This window comes from Ranitomeya variabilis, chromosome 3 (genome assembly GCF_051348905.1).
Source record: "Ranitomeya variabilis isolate aRanVar5 chromosome 3, aRanVar5.hap1, whole genome shotgun sequence".
NCBI lineage: Eukaryota > Metazoa > Chordata > Amphibia > Anura > Dendrobatidae > Ranitomeya > Ranitomeya variabilis.
The window spans coordinates 786,078,477-786,106,026 of record NC_135234.1 but is presented as its reverse complement, the minus strand read 5'-3'; the positions used below and the strand labels follow the sequence as shown (position 1 = coordinate 786,106,026).

The 27,550-nt window shown below is 46.6% G+C and overlaps 1 protein-coding gene across 2 annotated transcripts in view; it reads right to left on the bottom strand.

Annotated features, from left to right (window-relative positions):
* The window catches only part of LOC143817525 (uncharacterized), a 157,411-nt gene that overhangs the window by 71,939 nt on the left and 57,922 nt on the right, over positions 1-27,550 (bottom strand). For both annotated transcript variants that reach the window (XM_077299007.1, XM_077299006.1), the window contains exon 2: positions 24,094-24,174. In XM_077299007.1, the coding sequence (XP_077155122.1) occupies positions 24,094-24,145 (52 nt within the window). In that variant the 5' untranslated portion in view covers positions 24,146-24,174. The remainder of the gene's footprint in view (positions 1-24,093; positions 24,175-27,550) is intronic.

The following is a 27,550-nucleotide window of genomic DNA, read 5'->3' as shown; positions in this document are numbered from 1 at the left end:
GCTTAAATTTAGGAGAGGAGACCTTCATAGGAACAAATCGAGAAGACAGCCATACCAAATCCCCAACACGAAGTCGGGGACCCACACCGCGGCGGCGGTTGGCAAAACGCTGAGCCTTCTCTTGTGACAACTTTAAGTTGTCCACCACATGATTCCAGATCTGCTGCAACCTATCCACCACAGAATCTACCCCAGGACAGTCAGAAGGCTCCACATGTCCCGAGGAAAAACGAGGATGGAAACCAGAGTTGCAGAAAAATGGCGAAACCAATGTAGCGGAACTAGCCCGATTATTAAGGGCAAACTCAGCCAACGGCAAGAAGGTCACCCAATCATCCTGATCCGCAGAAACAAAACACCTCAAATAAGCCTCCAGAGTCTGATTAGTTCGCTCCGTTTGTCCATTAGTCTGAGGATGAAAGGCAGACGAAAACGACAACTCAATGCCCATCCTAGCTCAAAAGGATCGCCAGAACCTGGAAACAAACTGGGATCCTCTGTCAGACACAATATTCTCAGGAATGCCGTGTAAACGAACCACATTCTGAAAGAACACAGGAACCAGATCGGAAGAGAAAGGCAGCTTAGGCAAAGGTACCAAATGGACCATCTTAGAAAAGCGATCACATACCACCCAGATGACAGACATGCCCTGAGACACCGGGAGATCTGAAATGAAATCCATGGAAATGTGTGTCCAAGGCCTCTTCGGGACAGGCAGGGGCAAGAGCAACCCGCTGGCACGCGAACAGCAAGGCTTAGCTCGAGCACAAGTCCCACAGGACTGCACAAACGACCGCACATCCCGTGACAAGGAAGGCCACCAAAAGGACCTAGCCACCAGATCTCTGGTGCCAAAAATTCCCGGATGCCCTGCCAACACCGAGGAATGAACCTCGGAAATGACTCTGCTGGTCCACTTATCAGGAACAAACAGTCTGTCAGGTGGACAAGAGTCAGGTCTACCACCCTGAAATCTCTGCAGCAACACACGTCGCAAATCCGGAGAAATGGCTGACAAGATAACTCCCTCTTTAAGAATACCAACTGGTTCTGCGACTCCCGGAGAGTCAGGCACAAAGCTCCTTGAAAGAGCATCAGCCTTCACATTCTTTGAACCTGGTAAATACGAGACCACAAAGTCAAAACGGGAGAAAAACAATGACCAGCGGGCCTGTCTAGGATTCAGGCGTTTAGCAGACTCGAGATACATCAAATTTTTGTGATCACTCAAGACCACCACACGATGCTTAGCACCCTCGAGCCAATGACGCCACTCCTCAAATGCCCACTTCATGGCCAACAACTCCCGATTGCCAACATCATAATTCCGCTCAGCAGGCGAAAACTTCCTCGAGAAAAAGGCACAAGGTCTCATCACAGAGCAACCAGGGCCTCTCTGCGACAAAACGGCCCCTGCCCCAATCTCAGAAGCATCCACTTCAACCTGAAAGGGAAGTGAGACATCAGGCTGGCACAAAACAGGCGCCGAAGTAAACCGGCGCTTCAACTCCTGGAAAGCCTCCACGGCTGCAGGAGCCCAGTTAGCAACATCAGAACCTTTCTTGGTCATATCCGTCAAAGGTTTAGCAATGCTAGAAAAATTAGCAATAAAACGACGGTAGAAGTTAGCAAAACCCAAGAACTTCTGAAGACTCTTAACTGACGTGGGTTGAGTCCAATCATGAATAGCACGGACCTTGACTGGGTCCATCTCCACCGCAGAAGGGGAAAAAATAAACCCCAAAAAGGGAACCTTCTGTACTCCAAATAGACACTTTGAGCCCTTAACAAATAAAGCATTCTCACGCAAAACCTGAAACACCATCCTGACCTGCTCTACATGCGAGTCCCAATCATCAGAAAAAAACAGAATATCATCCAGATAAACAATCATAAATTTATCCAGATACTTCCGGAAAATATCATGCATAAAGGACTGAAACACTGAAGGAGCATTAGAGAGCCCAAAAGGCATCACCAAGTACTCAAAATGACCTTCGGGCGTATTAAACGCGGTTTTCCATTCTTCTCCTTGCTTAATTCGCACAAGGTTGTACGCACCACGAAGATCTATCTTGGTGAACCACTTGGCACCTTTAATTCGGGCAAACAAGTCTGACAACAGAGGCAAAGGATACTGAAATTTAACAGTGATTTTATTCAAAAGCCGATAGTCAATACAAGGTCTCAAAGATCCGTCCTTCTTGGCCACAAAAAAAAATCCCGCACCAAGAGGGGAAGAGGAAGGACGGATATGCCCCTTCTCCAGAGATTCCTTGATATACGAACGCATTGCGGTATGCTCAGGTACAGACAGATTAAATAGTCTTCCCTTAGGAAATTTGCTACCTGGAATCAAATCTATAGCGCAGTCACAGTCCCTATGAGGAGGCAGAACACTGGACCTGGACTCGCTGAATACATCCTGATAATCAGACAAATACTCAGGAACTTCCAAAGGAGTAGAGGAAGCAATAGACACCGGCGGGGAATCACCATGAATACCCTGACAGCCCCAACTTGACACAGACATTGCCTTCCAATCCAAGACTGGATTATGGGTCTGTAACCATGGCAGACCCAAAACGACCAAATCATGCATTTTATGCAGAACAAGAAAACGAATCACCTCCCGATGTTCAGGAGTCATGCACATGGTTACCTGTGTCCAAAACTGCGGTTTATTTTCCGCCAATGGCGTAGCATCAATTCCTCTAAGAGGGATAGGATTTACCAACGGCTCAAGAAAAAAACCACAGCGCTTGGCAAATGACAGATCCATAAGACTCAGGGCAGCACCTGAATCCACAAACGCCATAACAGGGTAGGAAGACAATGAGCAAATTAAAGTCACAGACAAAATAAATTTAGGTTGCAAATTACCAATGGCGACAGGACTAACAACCCTTGTTAGGCGTTTAGAGCATGCTGATATAACATGTGTAGAATCACCACAGTAAAAACACAACCCATTCTGACGTCTATGAATTTTCCGCTCATTTCTGGTCTGAATTCTATCACATTGCATCAAATCAGGTGTTTGTTTAGACAACACCACCGGAGGATTCGCGGTTTTGCGCTCCCGCAAACGCCGGTCAATTTGAATAGCCAGCGCCATGGAATCATTCAGACTTGTAGGAATGGAGAAACCCACCATCACATTCTTAATGGCTTCAGAAAGGCCATTTCTGAAGTTTGCGGCCAGAGCACACTCATTCCATTGAGTAAGCACGGACCATTTCCGAAATTTTTGGCAATACACTTCAGCTTCATCCTGGCCCTGAGAAATAGCCAGCAAGGCTTTTTCTGCCTGAACCTCAAGATTGGGTTCCTCGTAAAGCAATCCGAGCGCCAGAAAAAACGCATCAATATTTGCCAATGCCGGATCTCCTGGCGCTAGCAAGAAAGCCCAATCCTGAGGGTCGCCCCGTAAAAAAGAGATAACAATTTTAACTTGCTGAACTGAGTCTCCAGATGAACGGGGTCTCAGAGATAGAAACAATTTACAATTATCCCTGAAATTCCTAAACTTAAATCGGTCTCCAGAAAACAGTTCAGGAATAGGTATTTTAGGTTCAGACATAGGACCACTGGTAACAAAATCTTGTATGCTTTGCACACGAGCAGCAAGCTGGTCCACACTTGTAATCAAGGTCTGGACATTCATGTCTGCAGCAAGCTCAAGCCACTCAGAGGTAAAGGGGAGGAAGAAAGAAAAAAAAATAAAAAAAAAAAATCTGAATTTCCTTTCTTATATCCCACTTCTGCAATGCATTAAACATTCAATGTAGGCCTGGCATACTGTTATGACCCCAATGGCAGAGGGTCTCAGGAATCAATACCAAGTCTGCAAACACAAAAAAACAGCTCATAGGGCAGTGGTAACTGGGCTGACCATATATCTAATCCTAGCACCACAAATAGCAGCAGCCGGGGAACGTGCCTACGTTGGTTCTAGACGTCTCGCACCAGCCGGAGAACTAACTACCCCTAGAAGGGAAAAGAAAGACCTTTCTTGCCTCCAGAGAAAAGACCCCAAAAGTTGGATACAAGCCCCCAACAAATAATGACGGTGAGGTAAGAGGAAAAGACAAACATAAGAATGAGCTAGGTATTTAGCAAAGAGAGGCCCACTAGCTAATAGCAGAATATAGTAAGATGACTTATATGGTCAGCAAAAACCCTATTAAAATATCCACGCTGGATATTCAAGAACCCCCGAACCGTCTAACGGCCCGGGGGGAGAACACCAGCCCCCTAGAGCTTCCAGCAAAGTCAGGAATCACATTTAGTACAAGCTGGACAAAAATAGTAGCAAAGCAAGTAACTCAAAAAACAAAGAAGCAAGACTTAGCTTAATTTTGCAAGAGCCAGGACCAGCAGACAGGAGTAAACAGAAAGGATCTGATTACAACGATGCCAGGCACTGGACTAAGGATCCAGGAAGTTTATATAGCAACACCCCTGGACTAACGACCCAGGTGAGTGCCAAACAGAAAAAAGACAATCCCAGAGTCATACCACTAGTGACCACAAGAGGGAGCCAAAAAGTCTAATTCACAACAGTCTATATGTTAGGAGTGATGTGAGGAGGAGGAGAGGTCTGTATGTTAGAAGTGATGTGAGGAGAAGGAGAGGTCTGTATGTTAGGAGTGATTTGAGGAGAGGTCTGTATGTGAGGAGGAGGAGAGGTTTGTATGTTAGAAGTGATGTGAGGAGGAGGAGAGATCTGTATGTTAGGAGTGATGTGAGAAAAAGGAGAGGTCTGTATGTTAGAAGTGATGTGAGGAGGAGGAGAGGTCTGTATGTTCGGAGTGATGTGAGGAGGAGGAGAGATCTGTATGTTAGGAGTGATGTGAGGAGGAGAGGTCTGTATGTTCGGAGTGATGTGAGGAGGAGGAGAGATCTGTATGTTAGGAGTGATGTGAGGAGGAGAGGTCTGTATGTTCGGAGTGATGTGAGAAGGAGAGGTCTGTATGTTAAAGGAGTGATGTGAGGAGGAGAGGTCTGTATGTTAGAAGTGATGTGAGGAGGAGGAGAGATCTGTATGTTAGGAGTGATGTGAGGAGGAGAGGTCTGTATGTTAGGAGTGATGTGAGGAGGAGGAGAGGTCTGTATGTTAGGAGTGATGTGAGGAGAAGGAGAGGTCTGTATGTTAGGAGTGATTTGAGGAGAGGTCTGTATGTGAGGAGGAGGAGAGGTTTGTATGTTAGAAGTGATGTGAGGAGGAGGAGAGATCTGTATGTTAGGAATGATATGTGAGGAGATGTCTGTATGTTAGGAGTGATGTGAGGAGGAGGAGGAGGAGGAGGAGGAGGAGAGGTCTGTATGTTAGGAGTGATGTGAGGAGAAGGAGAGGTCTGTATGTTAGGAGTGATGTGAGAAGAAGGAGAGGTCTGTATGTTAGGAGTGATGTGAGAAGAAGGAGAGGTCTGTATGTTAGGAGTGATGTGAGGAGGAGGAGAGGTCTGTATATTAGGAGTGATGTGAGGAGAAGGAGAGGTCTGTATGTTAGGAATGATATGTGAGGAGATGTCTGTATGTTAGGAGTGATGTGAGGAGGAGGAGGAGGAGGAGAGGTCGGTATGTTAGAAGTTATGTGAGGAGGAGGAGAGATCTGTATGTTAGGAATGATATGTGAGGAGATGTCTGTATGTTAGGAGTGATGTGAGGAGGAGGAGAGGTCTGTATGTTAGAAGTGATGTGAGGAGGAGGAGAGATCTGTATGTTAGGAATGATATGTGAGGAGATGTCTGTATGTTAGGAGTGATGTGAGGAGGAGGAGGAGGAGAGGTCTGTATGTTAGGAGTGATGTGAGAAGGAGAGGTCTGTATGCTAGGAGTGATGTGAGAAGAAGGAGAGGTCTGTATGTTAGGAGTGATGTGAGAAGGAGAGGTCTGTATGTTAGGAGTGATGTGAGGAGGAGGAGGAGAGGTCTGTATGTTAGGAGTGATGTGAGGAGAAGGAGAGGTCTGTATGTTAGGAGTGATGTGAGGAGAAGGAGAGATCTGTATGTTAGGAGTGATGTGAGGAGAAGGAGAGATCTGTATGTTAGGAGTGATGTGAGGAGAGGTCTGTATGTTAGGAGTGATGTGAGGAGGAGAGGTCTGTATGTTTGGAGTGATGTGAGAAGGAGAGGTCTGTATGTTAAAGGAGTGATGTGAGGAGGAGAGGTCTGTATGTTAGAAGTGATGTGAGGAGGAGGAGAGATCTGTATGTTAGGAGTGATGTGAGGAGGAGAGGTCTGTATGTTAGGAGTGATGTGAGGAGGAGGAGAGGTCTGTATGTTAGGAGTGATGTGAGGAGAAGGAGAGGTCTGTATGTTAGGAGTGATTTGAGGAGAGGTCTGTATGTGAGGAGGAGAGGTTTGTATGTTACAAGTGATGTGAGGAGGAGGAGAGGTCTGTATGTTCGGAGTGATGTGAGGAGGAGTAGAGGTCTGTATGTTAGGAGTGATGTGAGGAGGATAGGTCTGTATGTTAGGAGTGATGTGAGGAGGAGGAGAGGTCTGTATGTTAGGAGTGATGTGAGGAGAAGGAGAGGTCTGTATGTTAGGAGTGATGTGAGAAGGAGAGGTCTGTATGTTAGGAGTGATGTGAGGAGGAGGAGAGGTCTGTATGTTAGAAGTGATGTGAGGAGGAGGAGAGATCTGTATGTTAGGAGTGATGTGAGAAAAAGGAGAGGTCTGTATGTTAGAAGTGATGTGAGGAGGAGGAGAGGTCTGTATGTTCGGAGTGATGTGAGGAGGAGTAGAGGTCTGTATGTTAGGAGTGATGTGAGGAGAAGGAGAGGTCTGTATGTTAGGAGTGATGTGAGAAGGAGAGGTCTGTATGTTAGGAGTGATGTGAGGAGGAGGAGAGGTCTATATGTTAGGAGTGATGTGAGGAGGAGGAGAGGTCTGTATGTTAGAAGTGATGTGAGGAGAAGGAGAGGTCTGTATGTTAGGAGTGATTTTAGGAGAGGTCTGTATGTGAGGAGGAGGAGAGGTTTGTATGTTAGAAGTGATGTGAGGAGGAGGAGAGATCTGTATGTTAGGAGTGATGTGAGAAAAAGAAGAGGTCTGTATGTTAGAAGTGATGTGAGGAGGAGGAGAGGTCTGTATGTTAGGAGTAATGTGAGGAGAAGGAGAGGTCTGTATGTTAGGAGTGATTTGAGGAGAGGTCTGTATGTGAGGAGGAGGAGAGGTTTGTATGTTAGAAGTGATGTGAGGAGGAGGAGAGATCTGTATGTTAGGAATGATATGTGAGGAGATGTCTGTATGTTAGGAGTGATGTGAGGAGGAGGAGGAGGAGGAGGAGAGGTCTGTATGTTAGGAGTGATGTGAGAAGAAGGAGAGGTCTGTATGTTAGGAGTGATGTGAGAAGAAGGAGAGGTCTGTATGTTAGGAGTGATGTGAGAAGGAGAGGTCTGTATGTTAGGAGTGATGTGAGGAGGAGGAGAGGTCTGTATGTTAGGAGTGATGTGAGGAGAAGGAGAGGTCTGTATGTTAGGAATGATATGTGAGGAGATGTCTGTATGTTAGGAGTGATGTGAGGAGGAGGAGGAGGAGGAGAGGTCTGTATGTTAGAAGTGATGTGAGGAGGAGGAGAGATCTGTATGTTAGGAATGATATGTGAGGAGATGTCTGTATGTTAGGAGTGATGTGAGGAGGAGGAGAGGTCTGTATGTTAGAAGTGATGTGAGGAGGAGGAGAGATCTGTATGTTAGGAATGATATGTGAGGAGATGTCTGTATGTTAGGAGTGATGTGAGGAGGAGGAGGAGAGGTCTGTATGTTAGGAGTGATGTGAGAAGAAGGAGAGGTCTGTATGTTAGGAGTGATGTGAGAAGAAGGAGAGGTCTGTATGTTAGGAGTGATGTGAGAAGGAGAGGTCTGTATGTTAGGAGTGATGTGAGAAGAAGGAGAGGTCTGTATGTTAGGAGTGATGTGAGGAGGAGGAGAGGTCTGTATGTTAGGAGTGATGTGAGGAGAAGGAGAGGTCTGTATGTTAGGAGTGATGTGAGAAGAAGGAGAGGTCTGTATGTTAGGAGTGATGTGAGGAGGAGGAGAGGTCTGTATGTTAGGAGTGATGTGAGGAGAAGGAGAGGTCTGTATGTTAGGAGTGATGTGAGGAGAAGGAGAAGTCTGTATGTTAGGAGTGATGTGAGGAGAAGGAGAGATCTGTATGTTAGGAGTGATGTGAGAAGAAGGAGAGGTCTGTATGTTAGGAGTGATGTGAGGAGGAGGAGAGGTCTGTATGTTCTGTATGTTAGGAGTGATGTGAGGAGAAGGAGAGGTCTGTATGTTAGAAGTGATGTGAGGAGGAGGAGATGTCTGTATGTTCGGAGTGATGTGAGGAGGAGTAGAGGTCTGTATGTTAGGAGTGATGTGAGGAGGATAGATCTGTATGTTAGGAGTGATGTGAGGAGGAGGAGAGGTCTGTATGTTAGGAGTGATGTGAGAAGAAGGAGAGGTCTGTATCTTAGGAGTGATGTGAGAAGAAGGAGAAGTCTGTATGTTAGGAGTGATGTGAGGAGGAGGAGAGGTCTGTATGTTAGGAGTGATGTGAGGAGGAGGAGACGTCTGTATGTTAAAAGTGATGTGAGGAGGCGGAGAGATCTGTATGTTAGGAGTGATGTGAGGAGGAGGAGAGGTCTGTATGTTAGAAGTGATGTGAGGAGGAGGAGAGATCTGTATGTTAGGAGTGATGTGAGGAGGAGAGGTCTGTATGTTAGGAGTGATGTGAGGAAGAGGAGAGGTCTGTATGTTAGGAGTGATGTGAGGAGAAGGAGAGGTCTGTATGTTAGGAGTGATGTGAGGAAGAGGAGAGGTCTGTATGTTAGGAGTGATGTGAGGAGAAGGAGAGGTCTGTATGTTAGGAGTGATTTGAGGAGAGGTTTGTATGTGAGGAGGAGGAGAGGTTTGTATTTTAGAAGTGATGTGAGGAGGAGGAGAGATCTGTATGTTAGGAGTGATGTGAGAAGGAGTAGAGGTCTGTATGTTCGGAGTGATGTGAGGAGGAGTAGAGGTCTGTATGTTAGGAGTGATGTGAGGAGGAGGAGGAGAGGTCTGCATGTTTGGAATGATATGTGAGGAGATGTCTGTATGTTAGGAGTGATGTGAGGAGGAGGAGAGGTCTGTATGTTAGCAGTGATGTGAGGAGGAGAGATCTGTATGTTAGGAGTGATGTGAGGAGGAGGAGAGATCTGTATGTTAGCAGTGATGTGAGGAGGAGGAGAGATCTGTATGTTAGCAGTGATGTGAGGAGGAGGAGAGATCTGTATGTTAGCAGTGATGTGAGGAGGAGGAGGTCTGTATGTTAGGAGTGATGTGAGGAGGAGGAGAAGTCTGTATGTTAGAAGTGATGTGAGAAGGAGGAGAGGTCTGTATGTTAGGAATGATATGAGGAGGAGGAGGAGAGGTCTGTATGTTAGGAGTGATGTGAGGGGGAGAGGTCTGTATGTTAGGAGTGATGTGAGAAGGAGGAGAGGTCTGTATGTTAGGAGTGATGTGAGGGGGAGAGGTCTGTATGTTAGGAGTGATGTGAGGAGGAGAGGTCTGTATGTTAGGAGTGATGTGAGGAGGAGAGATCTGTATGTTAGGAGTGATGTGAGGAGGAGAGATCTGTTAGGAGTGATGTGAGGAGGAGAGGTCTGTATGTTAGGAGTGATGTGAGGAGGAGGAGAGGTCTGTATGTTAGGAGTGATGTGAGGAGGAGGAGGAGAGGTCTGTATGTTAGGAGTGATGTGAGGAGGAGGAGAGGTCTGTATGTTAGGAGTGATGTGAGGGGGAGAGGTCTGTATGTTAGGAGTGATGTGAGGAGGAGAGGTCTGTATGTTAGGAGTGATGTGAGGGGGAGAGGTCTGTATGTTAGGAGTGATGTGAGGAGGAGAGATCTGTATGTTAGGAGTGATGTGAGGAGGAGAGGTCTGTATGTTAGGAGTGATGTGAGGAGGAGGAGAGGTCTGTATGTTAGGAGTGATGTGAGGAGGAGGAGGAGAGGTCTGTATGTTAGGAGTGATGTGAGGAGGAGGAGAGGTCTGTATGTTAGGAGTGATGTGAGGAGGAGGAGAGGTCTGTATGTTAGGAATGTAATATTTTTTATACTTTCTATTCCAACTTTTGGGAAGTAGAATTAACAAACACAGAAATGTAGTTATTGTCTTTATTTTTTTTATACCATTTTGCATGTGGTAAAATTGATAAAGCAGCTTTAATCTTCAGGTCTGTTCGATTGCAGCGATACCACATTTATAGAATTTTATTTTTATTTTGGGGCTATTACAGATTAAAACCAACTATATAGAAAAGTGTTAGTTACTTATCGGTAAAGAGATTTTTCGGAGCCCATGACAGAACCACGAGAGAGGGGATCCGCCCTTCAAGGACATAAAACCTACAGACATAAAAGGGCGGCACCTCTCCCACACATCAGTTGGATTACAGAGCGGGTCGGTCCAGCGGACGGCACAACAAACACCAACAACGTGGATGGAAAAAGTGAGAGGAAGGCCGTAATAATAGGGAACAAGGGATGGGGCACCTCCTAACACAGCCTGTGCCTATCTCTAAGCTCCTCTAACGCCCTATGCAGGTCCTTTTCCCCGCCGTCACGTGCCTAGTCCCTAGCTGTGACCTCACTATACCCTGGCTAGTGCACTGGCCAGCAAGGACTACTGATGGTGTAAACACAGGGGGTAGTGACAAGCATTAGACAGACAAAGCCAGGGAATGAGAAAACGTAGATTTCAAGCTTTTGCTGCAAGCTACACACAGCAGAAGATATGGAACCAGGACCTCAAGCAGCTGAAACATGAGGACACCAGAGAGCTCTCAACTCCTGGGCTGGTATCCAGAGACTATTTAAGGGATGGTGCAGTGGTCACCACCCACATTAGCTGACCAGCAACACAGCAGCTGACATCAAGGAAACTGACATTAACCCTTGCTGGCCTGAAAGTAAGAAAGCTACATTTAAACTATAACAGAACCAGAGCCGCCACAAATCCAAACATGAATCATGACAGTACCCCCTTTCAACGAGGGGTCTCTGGACCCTCAACACTGGACTTCACCGGAACTGACGTCTCAACCCACTAGGATTCACCCCACAGTCACCTGATCTTTAAGGTTACGGAAACGCAGCCCGATAGAGATGGCAATAACATAGGCTTCGGAGGTGCAACAAATCTCCAGAGTGCCGACCTGTGGCATACGTTATGTACCTGCATTACTGGAGGTAACACCAGCTGGAAAGTCCCCGGGCTGAGAATGGCCAACACCTGATACGGCCTGATCACCCTAGAACTCCAGGTCCCAGATGTGTACATCCACCTGATGTTTTTGGTGGACACCCACACATATTCATTCACACACAGGTCCGAACCTGAACGTTTATTTCCACACATGCGTTTGCTAAAAGATGGTGATCTATGAGAAACAGACAACAGAGGTGTCCCCCTGTGTCACCAAACTCATACCCTCGCTATATACAGAGGGAACGACCACCGTCCCGATACCTCCTCCTGAGAGGACTCCGAGACTCAGGGTGTACTTGTGGTGAGAGTTGAGTCTTGTCCCTACTCCCTGGTAGAATGTTAGCTGCCACCTCTGGAGAAGGGGTAGGTTTGAAAAGGACAGTAGAGATCGATGCTCCCAGGCAACAGTCTTGACAAGACTGGTCCCAACAAACTACTTCCCTGGACTGCTAATCTATAACCGGATTGTGACTCTTCAGCCAGGAAAGGCCTAAAACGATGGGAGTAGGCATGCCCTCCAAGACATAGCACGACTGAGACTCTTCATGAAGAGTCACTATATGAAGGCTAATATTATCTATGACTTGGGCCACACTCCCCTGGCTGAGAGGAATAGAGTCATTTGCCCGAACGGTAATGGGTCTCGTAAGCATCCTACCGTTTAGACCATGGGTCTGAACGAAGCGAAAATCTACCAAATTGACTCCTGCTCCACTATCCACAAGAACCAGTATAGTCTCAGTTTCCCCGCCAACCACCACTTCAGCCGAAATAGTAAACTGAGACACAAAGGTGGAGGAAATATAAACACCCTGGTCGTCTCCCTCCATACGACCAGGGGAACGCGGCTTTTGTGATGGAGTACATACTTTGGCGTGAGCTAGGCAGACATTAATGTAATGATCAGTCAGACCACAGAAAAAACTTGCCCCCCTCCCACGATGAGCTGCAGGAAACCTAGTTTGAGAGGAGACTTACACCTGCATGGGTTCGTCCGTCTGCACCAGTGTGTACTCCTCGCTGGAAAGAACAGAGGGTTGATTCTGTGTATGTCTGTCCCTGAGGCGCCTATCCATCCGGACAGCAAGGGCCATGGCGGCCTCCAATGACCCAGGGGTAGTATACTGCACCAGAGTATCCTGAAGCCTAGCTGACAGACCCTGACAAAAATGGCTCCTAAAAGCAGGGTCATTCCACTGCGTGTCAGTGGCCCATCTCCGAAACTCTGAGCAGTACTCCTCAGCCGGCCAGCCACCCTGCTTGATTTTATGGAGTCGAGACTTAGCCATTGAGAGGCCATCAGGATCCCCATACACCAGCGCCAATGCTGCAAAAACTCGTCCACCAACCGCAAAGATGGTGAATCGGTCGGCAGGGAGAAGGCCCAGGATTGGGGATCATCTTTGAGAAGAGAGACTATAATCCCCACATGCTGTTCCTCACTCCCTGAAGATCAAGTGCGAAGCCTGAAATACAATTTATGGGCTTCTTTGAATACGATAAATTTATCTCTCTCTCCAGAGAACCTGTAGGAGAGATATTTTGGGTTCCGGCTGTGCCAGGACATGAGCCGAGACCATGAACACAGACACATGCTGAAGATGCTGTACCAACTGAGACCGCAGCTGCCGTTAACTCATCCGTGAGGGTCTGGATCAGGCCGAACAAAAGCCTCTGCTTGAGCCATAGGTTCACCAGAAAATAGTAAGGGTTGGTGATAATGTCATGACCCACAAGAGTTGGTCCAGCGGACAGCACAACAAACACCAACAACGGGGATGGAAAAAGCGAAAGGAAGGCCCTAACAATAGGAAACAAGGGATGGGGCACCTCCTAACAGAGCCTGTGTCTATCCCTAAGATCCCTAAACGCCCTATGCAGGTCCTTCCCGCTGCTGCCGGCACGTGCCGAGTCCCTAGCTGTAACCTCACCATACCTTGGCTAGTGCACTGGCCGGCAAGGACGCTAGCATCACCACTGCTGGTGGCGTAAAAACAGGGGGTAGTGACAAACACGAGACAGACAAAGATAGTGAATAAGAAAACTTAGCTTTCAAGCTACTGCTGCAAGCTCCACACAGCGGAAGATACGGAACCAAGACCTCAAGCAGCTGATACACGTTGGCACCAGAGAGCTCCCATCTCCTTGGCTGGTTTCTAGAAGAAAACTCTATCACTAACAGTAAGGTGATGCGTCAGGTGACTATTTAAAGGATGGTGGGAGTGCTCACCACCCACATCAGCTGACCAGCAACACAGCAGCTGCCAGCAAGGAAACTGACATTAACCCTTGTTGGTCTGAAAGGAAAAAAGTTACATTTAAATTATAGCGGAAACAGAGCTGCCACGAATCCAAACATGAATCGTGACAGAGCACGAGAGGACCTCCCAAGGTTAATTGTAAAATATATGCCAATACGAACACCCAAAAACTTCTCACATGTGAAAATCTGTCATAAGCTCCGAAATATCCCGTTAAGGGTAAGTAAGCACCACGAGAGAATACCAGAGAGGTAAGAATTCAGGGAGGGACCACAGCCTGAGGTTGGCAGAGGCACCCATAATCAGCCTTTAATACTTATAAAAAGTGGAAGGAGAAGACCATGTAGGTGCCTTACATATTTGCTTGATTGAAACCTCCAATCTTTCCGCACGGGAGTCTGCCATGGTCCGTGTGGAGTGAGACCTCAGACATTCTGGTGTTGCCTTTCCACTTGATGTATAGGCTAATGAAATGGCTTCACCTAGAAAATATGCATCTTGAAACCTTAAGTCACTTCCTAGCACCCTGAAAGGACACGAATAAAGAATTATCCCTTTTCCATGGATTAGTATCTGACATGTATTCCAATAGGCACTTCCTGACATCCAGTGTAAGGAGCTTCTCCTTCTGATTCCTAGGGTTGGGAAGGAAGGAGGGAAAGAACTATCTCCTGTAACCTATGGAATTTTGAAGCTACTTTTGGTACGTACGATGGATCTGGCTTCAAGATAACGCTATCCCCCAATATGTATGGTGGAAGTCTGGAAAGGGTCTGAATATCACTAACCCTTCAGGCAGATGTTAATGCTATAAGAAGGGTCGTTTTAAGGGAAAGAACCATTTTTGAATTTGAGGTAGACAGAAACTTTCTCCAGGTTCTGGCATAAATTCTAGTTGTGGCCACTTTCCTACTCTTTAGTAGAGTTGCCACTATATTGTGAGAAAAACCCTTTTCCATCAACAGTGCCATCTCAAATTCAACGCCGTCAGAAGTAGGCAGGACACTCATGGATAGCAAACTGGCCCTAGAGAGAGGAGATCTGGGACCTCCGGTAGTACCCATGGATAGGTGATTAACATAGTCCTCAGACACGAAAACGATGGCCTTCTGGGCCCAAAGGGGGCGATTAAAATAACCTTTACCTTGTACTCCCTGATTTTCATTATTACCAACGGAATCAGGGCTATTGGCGGGAAGGCATAAGCCAAGCTGAGGTTCCACCGGACAAGGAAGGCATCCACCACCAGTGAATCCTCTCTGGGGTTGAGAAAACAGAACTGTTCTACCTTTCTGTTCCCCCTAGTGGCGAAGAGGTCTATGTCCGGACCACCCCACATTTGTACAATCCTGCTGTAGATGGTTTGACTCAGCACCCATTCTCCCTGCCTGATCTGGTTGCGGCTTAGAAAGCCTGCTTTGATGTTCTCTCTTCCTCTTATGTGAAGAGCGGTTAATGACAGGAAATGGTTTTCCTCTATGTGCAATATCCGATCTGCCACCTCCATTAAGGGTCTGGTTTGGGTACCCCCTTGGTAATTGATGTAGGCCACTGTCACCTGATTGTCAGAGAGGATCCTCACATGATGACCTTCTTATTGCTAACTCCACTGCCATCAGTTCTTTTAGGTTAGATGAACTACCTACGTCCTTCCCCCTTCAAATCCATTGGACCAAAACCTTGCCAAGATGGGCCCCCAACCCCTGAGGCTAGCAACTGTAGTGACTACCTAAGATATAAGATTTACCCAGGGATCGCCCCTTGGATAGATTAGTCAAATCCAGCCACCACACAAGGGATTGTATCGAGGATGGGGATATAGATATTATTCCTTTCAGGTAACCCCTAAGAGAATTGTCATTAAGTAAGACGTCCGATTGCAAGGCCCTAGTATGAAATTGAGCCCACTGGACCACTGGGATTCAGGAAGTTAGTGACCCAAGAAGTGATATGGCCCTTCTAAGGGACATAGAGGAACTGCTTATGACCCTCAAAACCGGGTTTTGGATGCTTTCCAATTTATTAGCCGGTAGCTGACATTCCTGAATATCAGAATCTAGCACTAGCCTTAGGAACTCCTGCACTTTCATGGGTTCTAGGGGGTTCTTAGAAGGCCTACAGCCTCCCCTCCCACCTGGGCCAGCAGTCATTGAGGTGGTTTCTTTCGATCTTGTGAGGAGTTTCCAAACATGAAACCCCTACCTTTCCTCCTTCTATCATCCCACTTGGCCTGGTTTCTGGAAGGCTTTCCATGGCTAAATGTTCTCCTGCTGAAGGGATGTCTGTAAGAGGGAACTGATAGTCTGGGTAACCTTTTCTTGTCGTTCCCTGATTTCTCCAAAAGTTCATCTAAGACTAGCCCAACTTAGATACTCCCCCTCACATGGAATAGTTTTGATCTTGCCTGGACATCACCAGGCCAGCATTTCAGCCATAATGCTCTCTGGGCTGCATTTGAGAGGGCTACAGCTTTTGCTGCCAACCTGACTGAGTCCGCTGAGGCATCCGACAAAAAGGCTTCCTGCACCTTGCATCATTGGCAATGTCGCTAGAATAGTCTCTCTAGAAGCTTTCTCCTTCATCTGGGTTTCTAGCTGATCTGACCAGACCATCAAAGACCTGGCCGTACACGTAGCTGTTACTGCTGGTCTTGGAGCTCCTGCCGACATCTTCCACATGCCCTTAAGAAAGATGTCCGCTTTTTTGTCCAGTAGGTCCCTTAAAGTCCCCATGTCCTCAAAGGGCAATGAGGATTTTTTTGACGACTTAGCCACTGCTGCATCTAGCTTTTGTGCTTTATCCCAGGATGATGAGACAGGCTCCTCAAAAGGATATCTCCTTTTAAAAACTGGGGGTAAGGAGCCTTTTCTCTCCAGTCTTTTCTACTCTCGGTGTATGAGAGTGGAACCTGTCATTTAAGGAGAAGGATTTGTGTTTTCTATGGTCCAGACCCCCAAACATGATATCCTGCACCGACCTCTCCGGTTTTGACTCCATTATCCCCATGGTATTTCTGATTGCCTTAACTCCTTCACCTCTGCCCTGATAATCTCCCTTAAACTGGTAGTGAAATTAGGTGTTTCTCCTGCTACTGTCTGCTCAATGCATGACTGGCACAGTCTCTTTTGAAAGGAGTGTGGCAATAGGGACCTGCAAAGCGCAAACTCCTTATGCTTTGATTTTGCTGTACACTTCTTTCCCTGGCATGACCGAATGAACTTTCTCGAATGCGCACTTACCAATGCGAATCAATGAAATGGTACCAGATTACAAGGGGACAAATTTCAACAGAAGGACCATCACTGGAGGCTGCTGAATCGTCCACTCTGCTGGAGCTCCTCTGACTTGACCTCCCTGCAGAATCACGTCTCTCACTGAGTCATCACTGAGATGTTTGAAGGTGAGGGTTCTCATTGACCTACTGCAGCTCTGGTGACTCCATCTTCCTTTGGAAAAGAATCATGGGCCAGGAAGCAATGAGACTTGTTCAAGTGTCCTTTTAAATCATAGGACACACCCTCATCTGGCACCCCCGAAAATCCAGGTCAGCAGGTTCCTCCCATGGTTCTCTGGCGACATCTTCCTGATGACCTTTCCCCCAGAACCCGCTGGTCATGCCCCCTGCTGAAGCAACTGCAGGGCTCCCCACCCCGCACAGGCATGCCATCTGGACACGCGAGTCCCAGTCCCGCGTCCCACCTGATACCAGGCCATGCATGCCACTCGGGCGTCTCCAGGCCGCATCATCCATGCCCGCGCTGGATGCAACATCAGGGCCCGCTCCGAACGCGTCATCAGCCCAGACAAGTTATCAGGGCTCGCCCTGGCCCTGCAGCCACCGCCAGCTGGCTCCAAGACACACTTACCTGTCTTCGGCGCAGACCCCTACCGAGCTGGTACTCCTAGCTGGACACTGCTAACCTGCTCCACTCACTACCGTGCAGCCCCCCTAGACCCACTGTGGAACTTCCAGGGACCCCGCACCTTTCGTGGCAGGTGACCCCCGCTGCTTGAACAGACCGGCCAGGCCAAGCAATGACTCCTCTTCAAACGTTATGTCTGTAAAGAGGTTCCCCCATCAAGGACAGGAAACCAACTGATGTGGTGGAGAGGTGCCGCCCTTTTCTGTCTGTAGGTTTCCTGCCCTTGAAGGGCGGATCCCCTCTCTTGTGGTGCTGTCATGGGGGATCGAATAAAAACTGTTGTTTATGCATTGCTGTACTCCGAGAGCTATAACTTTTTAAATTTTCCTCTGATTGAGCTGTATGGCGGCTTGTTTTTTTTTTTGCTGGACAAGATGACGTTTTCAGCTATACCATAGTTATTTTTTATTTTTACGGCGTTCATTAGTGGTACAGTTTTATAGATTAGATTGTACCAGAAACGACGATACCAAACATATGTAATTTTTTGAGCTTTTGTTTTACATAGGAATATGTATTTATGAGTACATTTTTTCATTTGTTCATCATTTTATGATTCTCAACAAATATTTTTTCAATTTTTTCACTTTCTTACTTAGTCACTGTCTGGGCCTTGAACGTTTATGACTTCGATCGCTGGTATAATGCATTGCAATGTACCTTAACTGCCATGTATCATACCTGCACTGACAGAAGCTTCTTAGGTCGTCCTCCGGGCATGGTGTAAGCTGGCCTCCATAGCTGACAGATCAGGAGGTCGTCATATGACCCTCTGCTGTCATGGCAACCATCAGATGGGAGACGGAGCCACCTTATTAAACCACCCCTCCAAATTCTGCTATGAATAGCAGCAATTAAAGGGTTAAACAGCGGGGGGCGATGTAGGCACCACTCCTGGCAGTGACTGCTGGGTCTCAGCTATCACTTAACCCTAGCTCCTGACAGCGATTGTGCTGGCACAGCTCCTGACCGCACTATCGCCATGACGTACCGGTACGTCCATTTGCAGGAGCGGACTGGAAAATATGACATACCGATACGTCAAATGTGGGGAATGGGTTAATAGTGTGGTTTTTAGCTTTGCAGATGACACCAAACTGTAGTATAATGCAGTCTATGGAAGATCTTTATAAGTTATGGGATGACTTGGACAAACTGATGGTAGATGGGGCTCAATATGGAGACCAAGTATAGCTGCACACCTGGGCACTAATAACGTGGCACTATATGTTGTAGGAAGAGTAAAACTTGGAGAGTCACTTGTAGAGAAGGACCTGGCTGGACTTGTAGATCAGACTACATAACAGCACAATGTCAATGGCTTCTAAAGCCACCAGGAGATTGTCATGTGATATCAGAGGTATAACTCTCGGGACAGGGGCGTAATATGACCGCACTACAAAAGCCTTAGTGCGGACTCATCTGGAATACACAGTTCAGTGCACAGAGAGGAGGCGCTGGAGCTAGAAAAGGTACAAATGCCAGCCACAGACTGATAATGGGCATGAAGGGTCAGGAGCATCACAAAAATGGAACCCTTCCCGCTGCAGCTTATATTCTTCTTGCACCTTCACTTTCTCCTCCCCTTCCACCCCTTTTTTTGTTTGTCACCATCGCTGTATGACGGCTATGGTTTCACAGGACGAGTTCCGGTTTTGATTGACGTTATTTTTGTAACATTCAATGTGTGGGAAACCAGGAAAACGTTCCCGGGTGCAGTGAAATCCTGAAAGATACAATTCCGCCTCCGGTTTTTGGATTTCTGGCGTACATTCCCTTGTGACTATAAACCTGGATTCTTCTCATCAGCATGATTGCGGCGAAACCAAACGTGGATCGACTTTATATTTTCAAGTGGAGAACAAAAATTCTGACGTTTGAAGAAAAAAAAAAAAGATTGTCGATATGTCGTCACTGGCATCAGTAAGGTTTTTATTCTTCCGTGGATAGCGATGGCGAGCGACTACTTATTGATACCAATTTGGAGCAGATATGATGCTTTCATCTGTTTTTATTGCATTTTTTAGGGAGGAGTGTTGTGAATTATTTCTCATTACGGAATTTACTTACTTATTTATCTACTCGCCAATACCAGATATCTATATTTTAATGGTGATAAAAGGGCGGCGACTGAAAATATGGTTCATTTTTTTTAAACTCTTTTAGTGCCTACATTTACTTAATCTTGCAATTGTCCGAGAAAGGCAGGTTCAATCTCTAGAGACAAGGGGGTTCTCCCTCAGTCTGAGGAAAGACAGGTTCAGTTGTCAGAGAATAAAAGGGGGCGCTCCCTCAGTCTGAGGAAAGACAAGTACAGTCACCAGAGGAGACAAGGGGGTACTCCCTCCACTGAAAGAAAGGTAGGTTCAATCTCCAGAGGAGACAAGGGGTACTCCCTCCACTGAAAGAAAGGTAGGTTCAATCTCCAGAGGAGACAAGGGGTACTCCCTCCACTGAAAGAAAGGTAGGTTCAATCTCCAGAGGAGACAAGGGGTACTCCCTCCACTGAAAGAAAGGTAGGTTCAATCTCCAGAGGAGACAAGGGGTACTCCCTCCACTGAAAGAAAGGTAGGTTCAATCTCCAGAGGAGACAAGGGGGCACTCCCTCCATCTGAATAAAGACAGGTTCAATTTCCACAGGAGATAAGGGGGCGCTCCCTAAGTTTGAGGAAAGACAGGTTCAGTCACCAAAGAAGACAAGGGGGCGCTCATTCCATATGAAGAAAGGCAAGCTCATTTTCCAGAGAAGACAAGGGGGCGCTCCCTCAATCTGAAGAAAAACAGGTTCAATTTCCAGAGGAGACAAGAAGGGCAATTCCTCCATCTGAAGAAAGGCAGGTTCAATCTCCAGAGGAGACAAGGGGTCACTCCGTCAGTCTGAGTAAAGGCAGATTCTATCTCCAGAGGAGACAAGGGGGCGCTCCTTCAGTCTGAAGAAAAACAGGTTCAATTGCCAGAGGAGACAAGGGGGCATTCCCTCAGTCTGAAGAAAAACAGGTTCAGTTACCAGAGGAGACAAGGGGGCATTCCCTCAGTCTGAGGAAAGCCTGGTTCAATCTCCAGAGGAGACAAGGGAATGCTCCATCGGTCTGAGGAAAAACAGGTTCAGTCACCAGAGAAGACAAGGGAGCACTCCCTCCATCTGAAAAAAGGCAGGTTCAATTTCTACAGGAGACAAGGGGGCACTCCCTTCATCTGAAGAAAAGCAGGTTCAATCTCCACAGGAGACAAGGGGGCACTCATCACGTCAGTCTGAGGAAAGACAGGTTCAGTTGCCAGAGGAGTCAAGAGGGCACTCCCACCATCTGAAGAAAGGCAGGTTCAATCTTCAGAGGAGACAAGGGGGTGCTACCTCAGTCTGAGGAAAGACATGTTCGGTCACCTGAGGAGACAAGGGGCTCCCTCGGTCTGAGGAAAGACAGGTTCAGTCACCAGAGGAGACAAGAAGGGCACTCCCTCCATCTGAAGAAAGGCAGGTTCAATCTTCAGAGGAGACAAGGGGGTGCTACCTCAGTCTGAGGAAAGACATGTTCGGTCACCTGAGGAGACAAGGGAATGCTCCATCGGTCTGAGGAAAGACAGGTTCAGTCACCAGAGAAGACAAGGGAGCACTCCCTCCATCTGAAAAAAGGCAGGTTCAATTTCCAGAGGAGACAAGGGGGCACTCCCTTCATCTGAAGAAAAGCAGGTTCAATCTCCACAGGAGACAAGGGGGCACTCATCACGTCAGTCTGAGGAAAGACAGGTTCAGTTGCCAGAGGAGTCAAGAGGGCACTCCCACCATCTGAAGAAAGGCAGGTTCAATCTTCAGAGGAGACAAGGGGGTGCTACCTCAGTCTGAGGAAAGACAAGTTCGGTCACCTGAGGAGACAAGGGGCTCCCTCGGTCTGAGGAAAGACAGGTTCAGTCACCAGAGGAGACAAGGGGGTATTCCCTACATCTAAAAAAAGGCAGGTTCAATCTCCAGAGGAGACAAAGGGGCACTCCCTCATTATGGGGAAAGACAGGTTCAGTCACCAGGGGAGACAAGGAGGAACTCCCTACATTGGAAGTAAGACAGGTTCAATCTCCAGAGGAGACAATGGGTAACTCCCTCAGTATTATTAATAAATGGAATAGTTGACATCAGGAACCGGTCACAGCGGAAAGAGACAATGGCTTCATAAAGAAGCTTTTTTATTATTTAAAAAGAAAATACAATTTTTTGTAAAAGTGTTAAGTTCTTTTCTAAATATTAGGTGGATGAAACCTCAGTATCAGGAGGGAGCTTTGCTGGGGCTCACCGTATCAGGCCTTGTGGCTGAACATATACCCCTTTATCCTTTCCCTTCCTTCGATTCAACTTGATTGACATTTGTCTTTTTTCCACCGTATAAAGCATGTAAAAATCTTCAGAGTGACTTCATCATTAGGTCACTTTCTTCCCTACTAGTTTATTGAGCAGGATCTCTTCCCATTGTCCCTTGACTCTTTGACCCCCTCTCTGGTTGAAATTAATCTATACAGAAGAATTTGTTGGCGTCTGTGTGGCCGGCAGTCAAATTATTACTACTCAGGTGTAGCAAATGTTTTATCTAAATTTTTCAAGATCCTGGTTTCATTTATGAACAGTGTTATTTACCCTCCTGGACTAATACTGCGCATCCCCCTTTCAAAACCGTAGACACATAGACCCCACAAGACTTCTGTGATATCTGTCAGTGGATACAGCACACCCCACAGATGATCAGTCATACTGAGACCAGGGAATTAGGAGACAAGTCATCAATCTGATCTTATTCAAGTTTCTGGACCATTCTTGACCGACCTTTATACTGAAGGGAGCATTAGGGTATCCCGCTGCCGTGAAGCAGGAACTTTTTTACGTTTCGGCAAGTCGTATAACACACATACACATGATGCCCAAAGATACTAGAAAAACACATCTTGATAAGCCTTGGGAACCCATCACATGCCTCCAGATTACCGGTTGTCCCTCCTTGGACCACTTTTGGTAGGCACTCATCCCAATATACCAAGAGTACCACAAATGATCCACCATATACCAGGAACACCCTGCAAGGCCTGCTTTGTACCACAAATACCCTACGAGTATGCTCCATAAGACATGTTGGTTGGCAGATGATCCAGTCGACTTGACTACACAGTTTGGCCCAAGTCACACTTGCTCTAATCCTTACATTTACCCATTTTTCCTGTTCTCATCTCACAGATTGTACATTCCAGATAATATACCTCAACCCTGGATAAATCAGAAACAGAAATAGCACGTGGTGCCTGTAAAGTCATCGGGGTATACTGTATATACAAAGAGACGACAAGTCCAGACTGAATGGAGGGAGTTTGTAGTGGAAAGCAGTACAGTGGATGGATAAAGTTTGATATTGTGTGGCACACAGGAGGGGCGTACAAGAGGGGCACACAAAAGGAGGGGCGCACACAAGAGCGAAAACAAAAGGAGGGGCGCACAAATGGAGGGGCGTTCAAAAGGAGGGGCGTACAAAATAAGGGGCATACAAAAGAAAGGGGAGCACACAGGAGGGCGTACAAAAGGAGGGGCGCACAAAAGAAGGGGCATTCAAAAGGAGGGGCGAACAAAAAGAGGGGCGCACACAGGAGGTGCGCACAAAAGGTGCACACAGGAGGGGTGTACAAAAAGAGGGGTGCCCAAAAGGAGGGGCGCACAAAAGGAGGGGCGCACAAATGGAGGGCCGAACAAATGGAGGGGCGTACAAAAGGAGGGGCATAAAAAAGGAAGCGCATACAAAAGGAGGGGCGCACAAAAGAAAGGTCGCACAAAAGGAGGGGTGCACAAAAAAGAAGTGCAGTGCACAAAAAAGAAGTGCACACAGGAAGGCATAGGAAAGGAGGGGTGCACAAAAGGAGGGCGTACAAAAGGAGAGGGCACACAGGTGGGCGTACAAACGGAGGGGCGAACAGGAGGGTGTACACACAGGAGGGCAAATAAAATGGGGGGAGCACACTAGAAGGCACACACTAGAAGGCTTACAAAAGGAGGGACATACAAAAGGAAGGCATACAAAAGGAGGGGCGTACAAAGGGAGGGGCGCACAAAAAGATGGCATGCAAAAGAAGGAGGTGTACAAAATGAGGGGGCACACACGAGGGGTGTACAAAAGGAGGAGGCACACACGAGGGGTGTACAAAAGAAAGAGCACATACTGGAGGGTCGTACAAAATGAGGGTCTCATACCGGAGGGTTGTACAAAAGGAGGGGCACATACGGGAGGGTTGTACAAAAGGAGGGGCGCATACGGGAGGGACACTGAGGGTAATCCTCATCCACTTGGAAAGCCCGGGTGGCAGTAACTGCCATGTATAGAGCAATTTTCTTTTGATCTTGTGTGTTATATACATTCTGCCTTTTTTTGTATTTGCCAGTGTAACGACACAGCGTCAATCTGGTGACTGGTGCGGGGGGAAATTATTCTTAATTATGCTAGACGTATTGTTCCTTAGCTCAGTGTGTCTAGGGTGGCCGGTATGTCGAAATGTGTGTGGCCGGTATGTCGAATTTCAACATTCACAAATTGTTCCAAGTATGAGAAAATGCCTTGTGGATGAGGAACGAGAACCAAGGAAAGTCTGACCAACGGGACAAGGAGGACCATGCCAAAGGAGGGCAGCAGCGATAGTCGTGATACCAACCAGTACACAAAGCATGTGGCGGATGCTCCGTCAGCTCCATTGCACCCTGCATGGTTCCTCCTCTCAAGGTTCATGTGTCCACTGCAAAAAAACAAAGGTTTATATAGTTAGAAAAACTTGGGAAAGTGTGATCCTGTGACCAAAGAGCGATCACCATGTCATAGAATCATAGAATGGTAGAGTTGGAAGGGACCTCCTGGGTCATCTGGTCCAACCCCCTGCTCAAAGCAGGATTCACTAAATCATCCCAGACAGATGTCTGTCCAGCCTCTGTTTGAAGACTTCCATTGAAGAACTCACCGCCTCTCGTGACAGCCTGTTCCACTCATTGATCACCCTCACTGTCAAAAAGTTTTTTCTAATATCTAATCTGTGTCTCCTCCCATTCAATTTCATCCCATTGCTTCTTTCCTCTTGTGTAAATGAGAATAAAGATGATCCTTCTACAATGTGACAGCCCTTGAGATATTTGTAGACAGCTATTAAGTCTCCTCTCAGTCTTCTTTAGCAGCTAAACATTCCCAAATCCTGTAACCGTTCCTCATAGGACATGGTTTGCTGGCCGGTCACCATTCTGGTCGCTCTTCTCTGAACTTGCTCCAGTTTTATGTGTTGCCCAAAACTGGACACAGTATTCCAGATGAGGTCTGACCAAAGAGGAGTAGAGGGCAATAATGACTTCACGTGACCTAGACTGTATGCTTCTCTTAATACATCCCAGAATTGTATTTGCCCTTTTTACTGCTGCATCACACAGTTGACTCATGTTCAGTTTATGATCTATTAGTATACCCAAGTCTTTTTCACATGTGCTGTTGCTTAGCCCTATTCTTCCCATTCTGCACATGCTTTTTCAATTTTTATTACCCAGATGTAGTGTCACACGTGAAGTTACATTACAATCCACACATCCACTGTGCACCGGACATCCGATACCACCAATGCGTACAGCCATGGACACACGTGGTGTGAAGACATTGCTTATACCTGGACTCCAACCTATGTCATATTTGTCGCCTCCCCCTGTATACGACATCTCCTACTACATATACCACAGTATATATGGCGTCTACCACTGTATACGTCATCTTCCTCTTTATATACGGCATCTACCCCTCTATTTATGGCATCTCTCCTTTATATATGGCATCTACCCCTCTATATAAGGAGTGTCCCCCTCTACAGTGGGCACGGAAAGTATTCAGACCCCTTTATATTTTTCACTCTTTGTTTCATTGCAGCCATTTGGTAAATTCCAAAAAGTTCATTTTTTCTCATTAATGTACACTCTGCACCCCATCTTGACTGAAAAAAAAACAAATGTAGAATTTTTTGCAAATTTATTAACCCCTTCCTGACCTCCGCCGCACTAGTACTGCGCTGCGGGAACTGCATTTCTGGCAAGAGCAGTACTAGTATGGCGGAACGATCACCACGGTCTCACAGTGACAGCTGACACCCCGCAGCAACGACCACAATCGGTGCTAGCACCGATCGCGGGCATGTAACCCCTCTGATGTCGCTGTCAGTACTGACAGCGGCAGAGAGAACAATTGCGCAGGGACGGGGCTCCCTGCGCTCTCCCACCGGAACGCGATGCGATCGCGTTGTTCCTGTGGTCTCCATGGAGACCCCCGGCTCCAAGATGGCCACGGGGCTCCTTCCGGGTCCTGCAGTGAGTTGGCTTGTGAGCGCCTGCTAAGAGCAGGCGCCGGCAAGCCTCCTACACTGCCTGTCACATCGCTGATCTGACACTGTGCTATGCAAAGTGTCAGATCAGCGATCTGACTTTATATAGTGATGTCCCAACCTGGGACAATGTAATAAAGTTAAAAAAAAATATTTGATGTGTAAATATTTTTTTAAAATCCCCAAATAAATAAAATAAATAAAGATTTTACCAATAAATCAATTTATGTAAATAATATTAACAAAACAATAAAAGTACACATATTTGGTATCGCCACGTCTGTAAAGACCCGACCTATAAAACTGTCCCACTAGTTAACTCCTTCAGTGAACACCATTAAAAAAAGGCAAAAAAAAAAGTTGTATCATCATACAGCCGAACAAAAAGTGGAATAACACGCGATCAAAGAGAGATATACATAAACATGGTACCGTTGAAAACGTCATCTTGTCCCGCAAAAAGTGAGCCTTCACACAACATCATCAGCAAAAAAATAAAAAAGTTATAGCTGTCAGAATAAAGCAATGCAAAAATAATTATTTTTTCTATAAAATAGTTTTTATCGTATAAAAGCACCAAAACATAAAAAAATGATATAAATGAGGTATCGCTGTAATCGTACTGACCCGACGAATAAAACTGCTTTATCAATTTTACCAAACGCGGAACGGTATAAACGCCCACCCCTCAAAAGAAATTTATGAATTGATGGCTTTTGTTCATTCTGCCTCACTCACAAAATAGGAATAAAAAGCGATCAAAAAAGGTCATATGCCCAAAAATGGTACCAATAAAAACGTCAACTCGTCCTGCAAAGACCTCACTTGACTCTGTGGACCAAAATATAGAAAAAGTATAGCTCTCAAAATGTGGTGATGCAAAAACTATTTTTTGAAATAAAAAGAGTCTTTTAGTGATTGACAGCTGCCAAACAAAAACCCGATATATATAGTGAATCAAACTCCCCTTTATCACCCTCTTAGTTAGGAAAAAATAATAAAATAAAAAAAGTATTCAATTCAATTTTCCCATTAGGGTTAGGACTAGGGTTGGGGCTAAAGTTACTGTTAGGGTTGGGGCTAAAGTTAGGATTACATTTACGGTTGGGATTAGGGTTAGGGTTGGGATTAGGGTTAGGGGTGTGTCAGGGTTAGGGATGTGGTTAGGGTTATGGTTAGGGTTGGGATTAGGGGTGTGTTGGGGTTAGGGTTGTGGTTAAGGTTGGGGTTAGGAGTGTGTTCGGGTTAGGGGTGTGGTTAGGGTTATGGTAAGGGTTGGGACTAGGGTTAGGGGTGTGTTGGGGTTAGGGTTAGCGTTAGAATTGGGGGTTTCCACTGTTTAGGCACATCAGGGGGTCTCCAAACACGACATGGCGTCCGATCTCAATTCCAGCCAATTCTGCATTGAAAAAAGTAAAACGGTGCTCCTTCCCTTCCGAGCTCTGCCATGCCCCCCAAACGGTGGTTTACCCCCACATATGGGGTATCAGCGTACTCAGGACAAATTGGACAACAAGTTTTGCAGTCCAATTTCTCCTGTTACCCTTGGGAAAGTAGGAATTAGTCCTACTGGTAATGGTGTTTCCAGGAGTCCATCATGACAGCACCACCAGGAGGTTGTCCTTCGTATCCTTGATAGGGACAGGAACACAGAAGGTTAAATAGCCCCACCACCACCCTTCAGTGATTTTCCCAAGTACCACACCAGGATGGATGCAACACTATTTTATTGAACTTCCTCTCTACACATGTTCACATCACATATCAG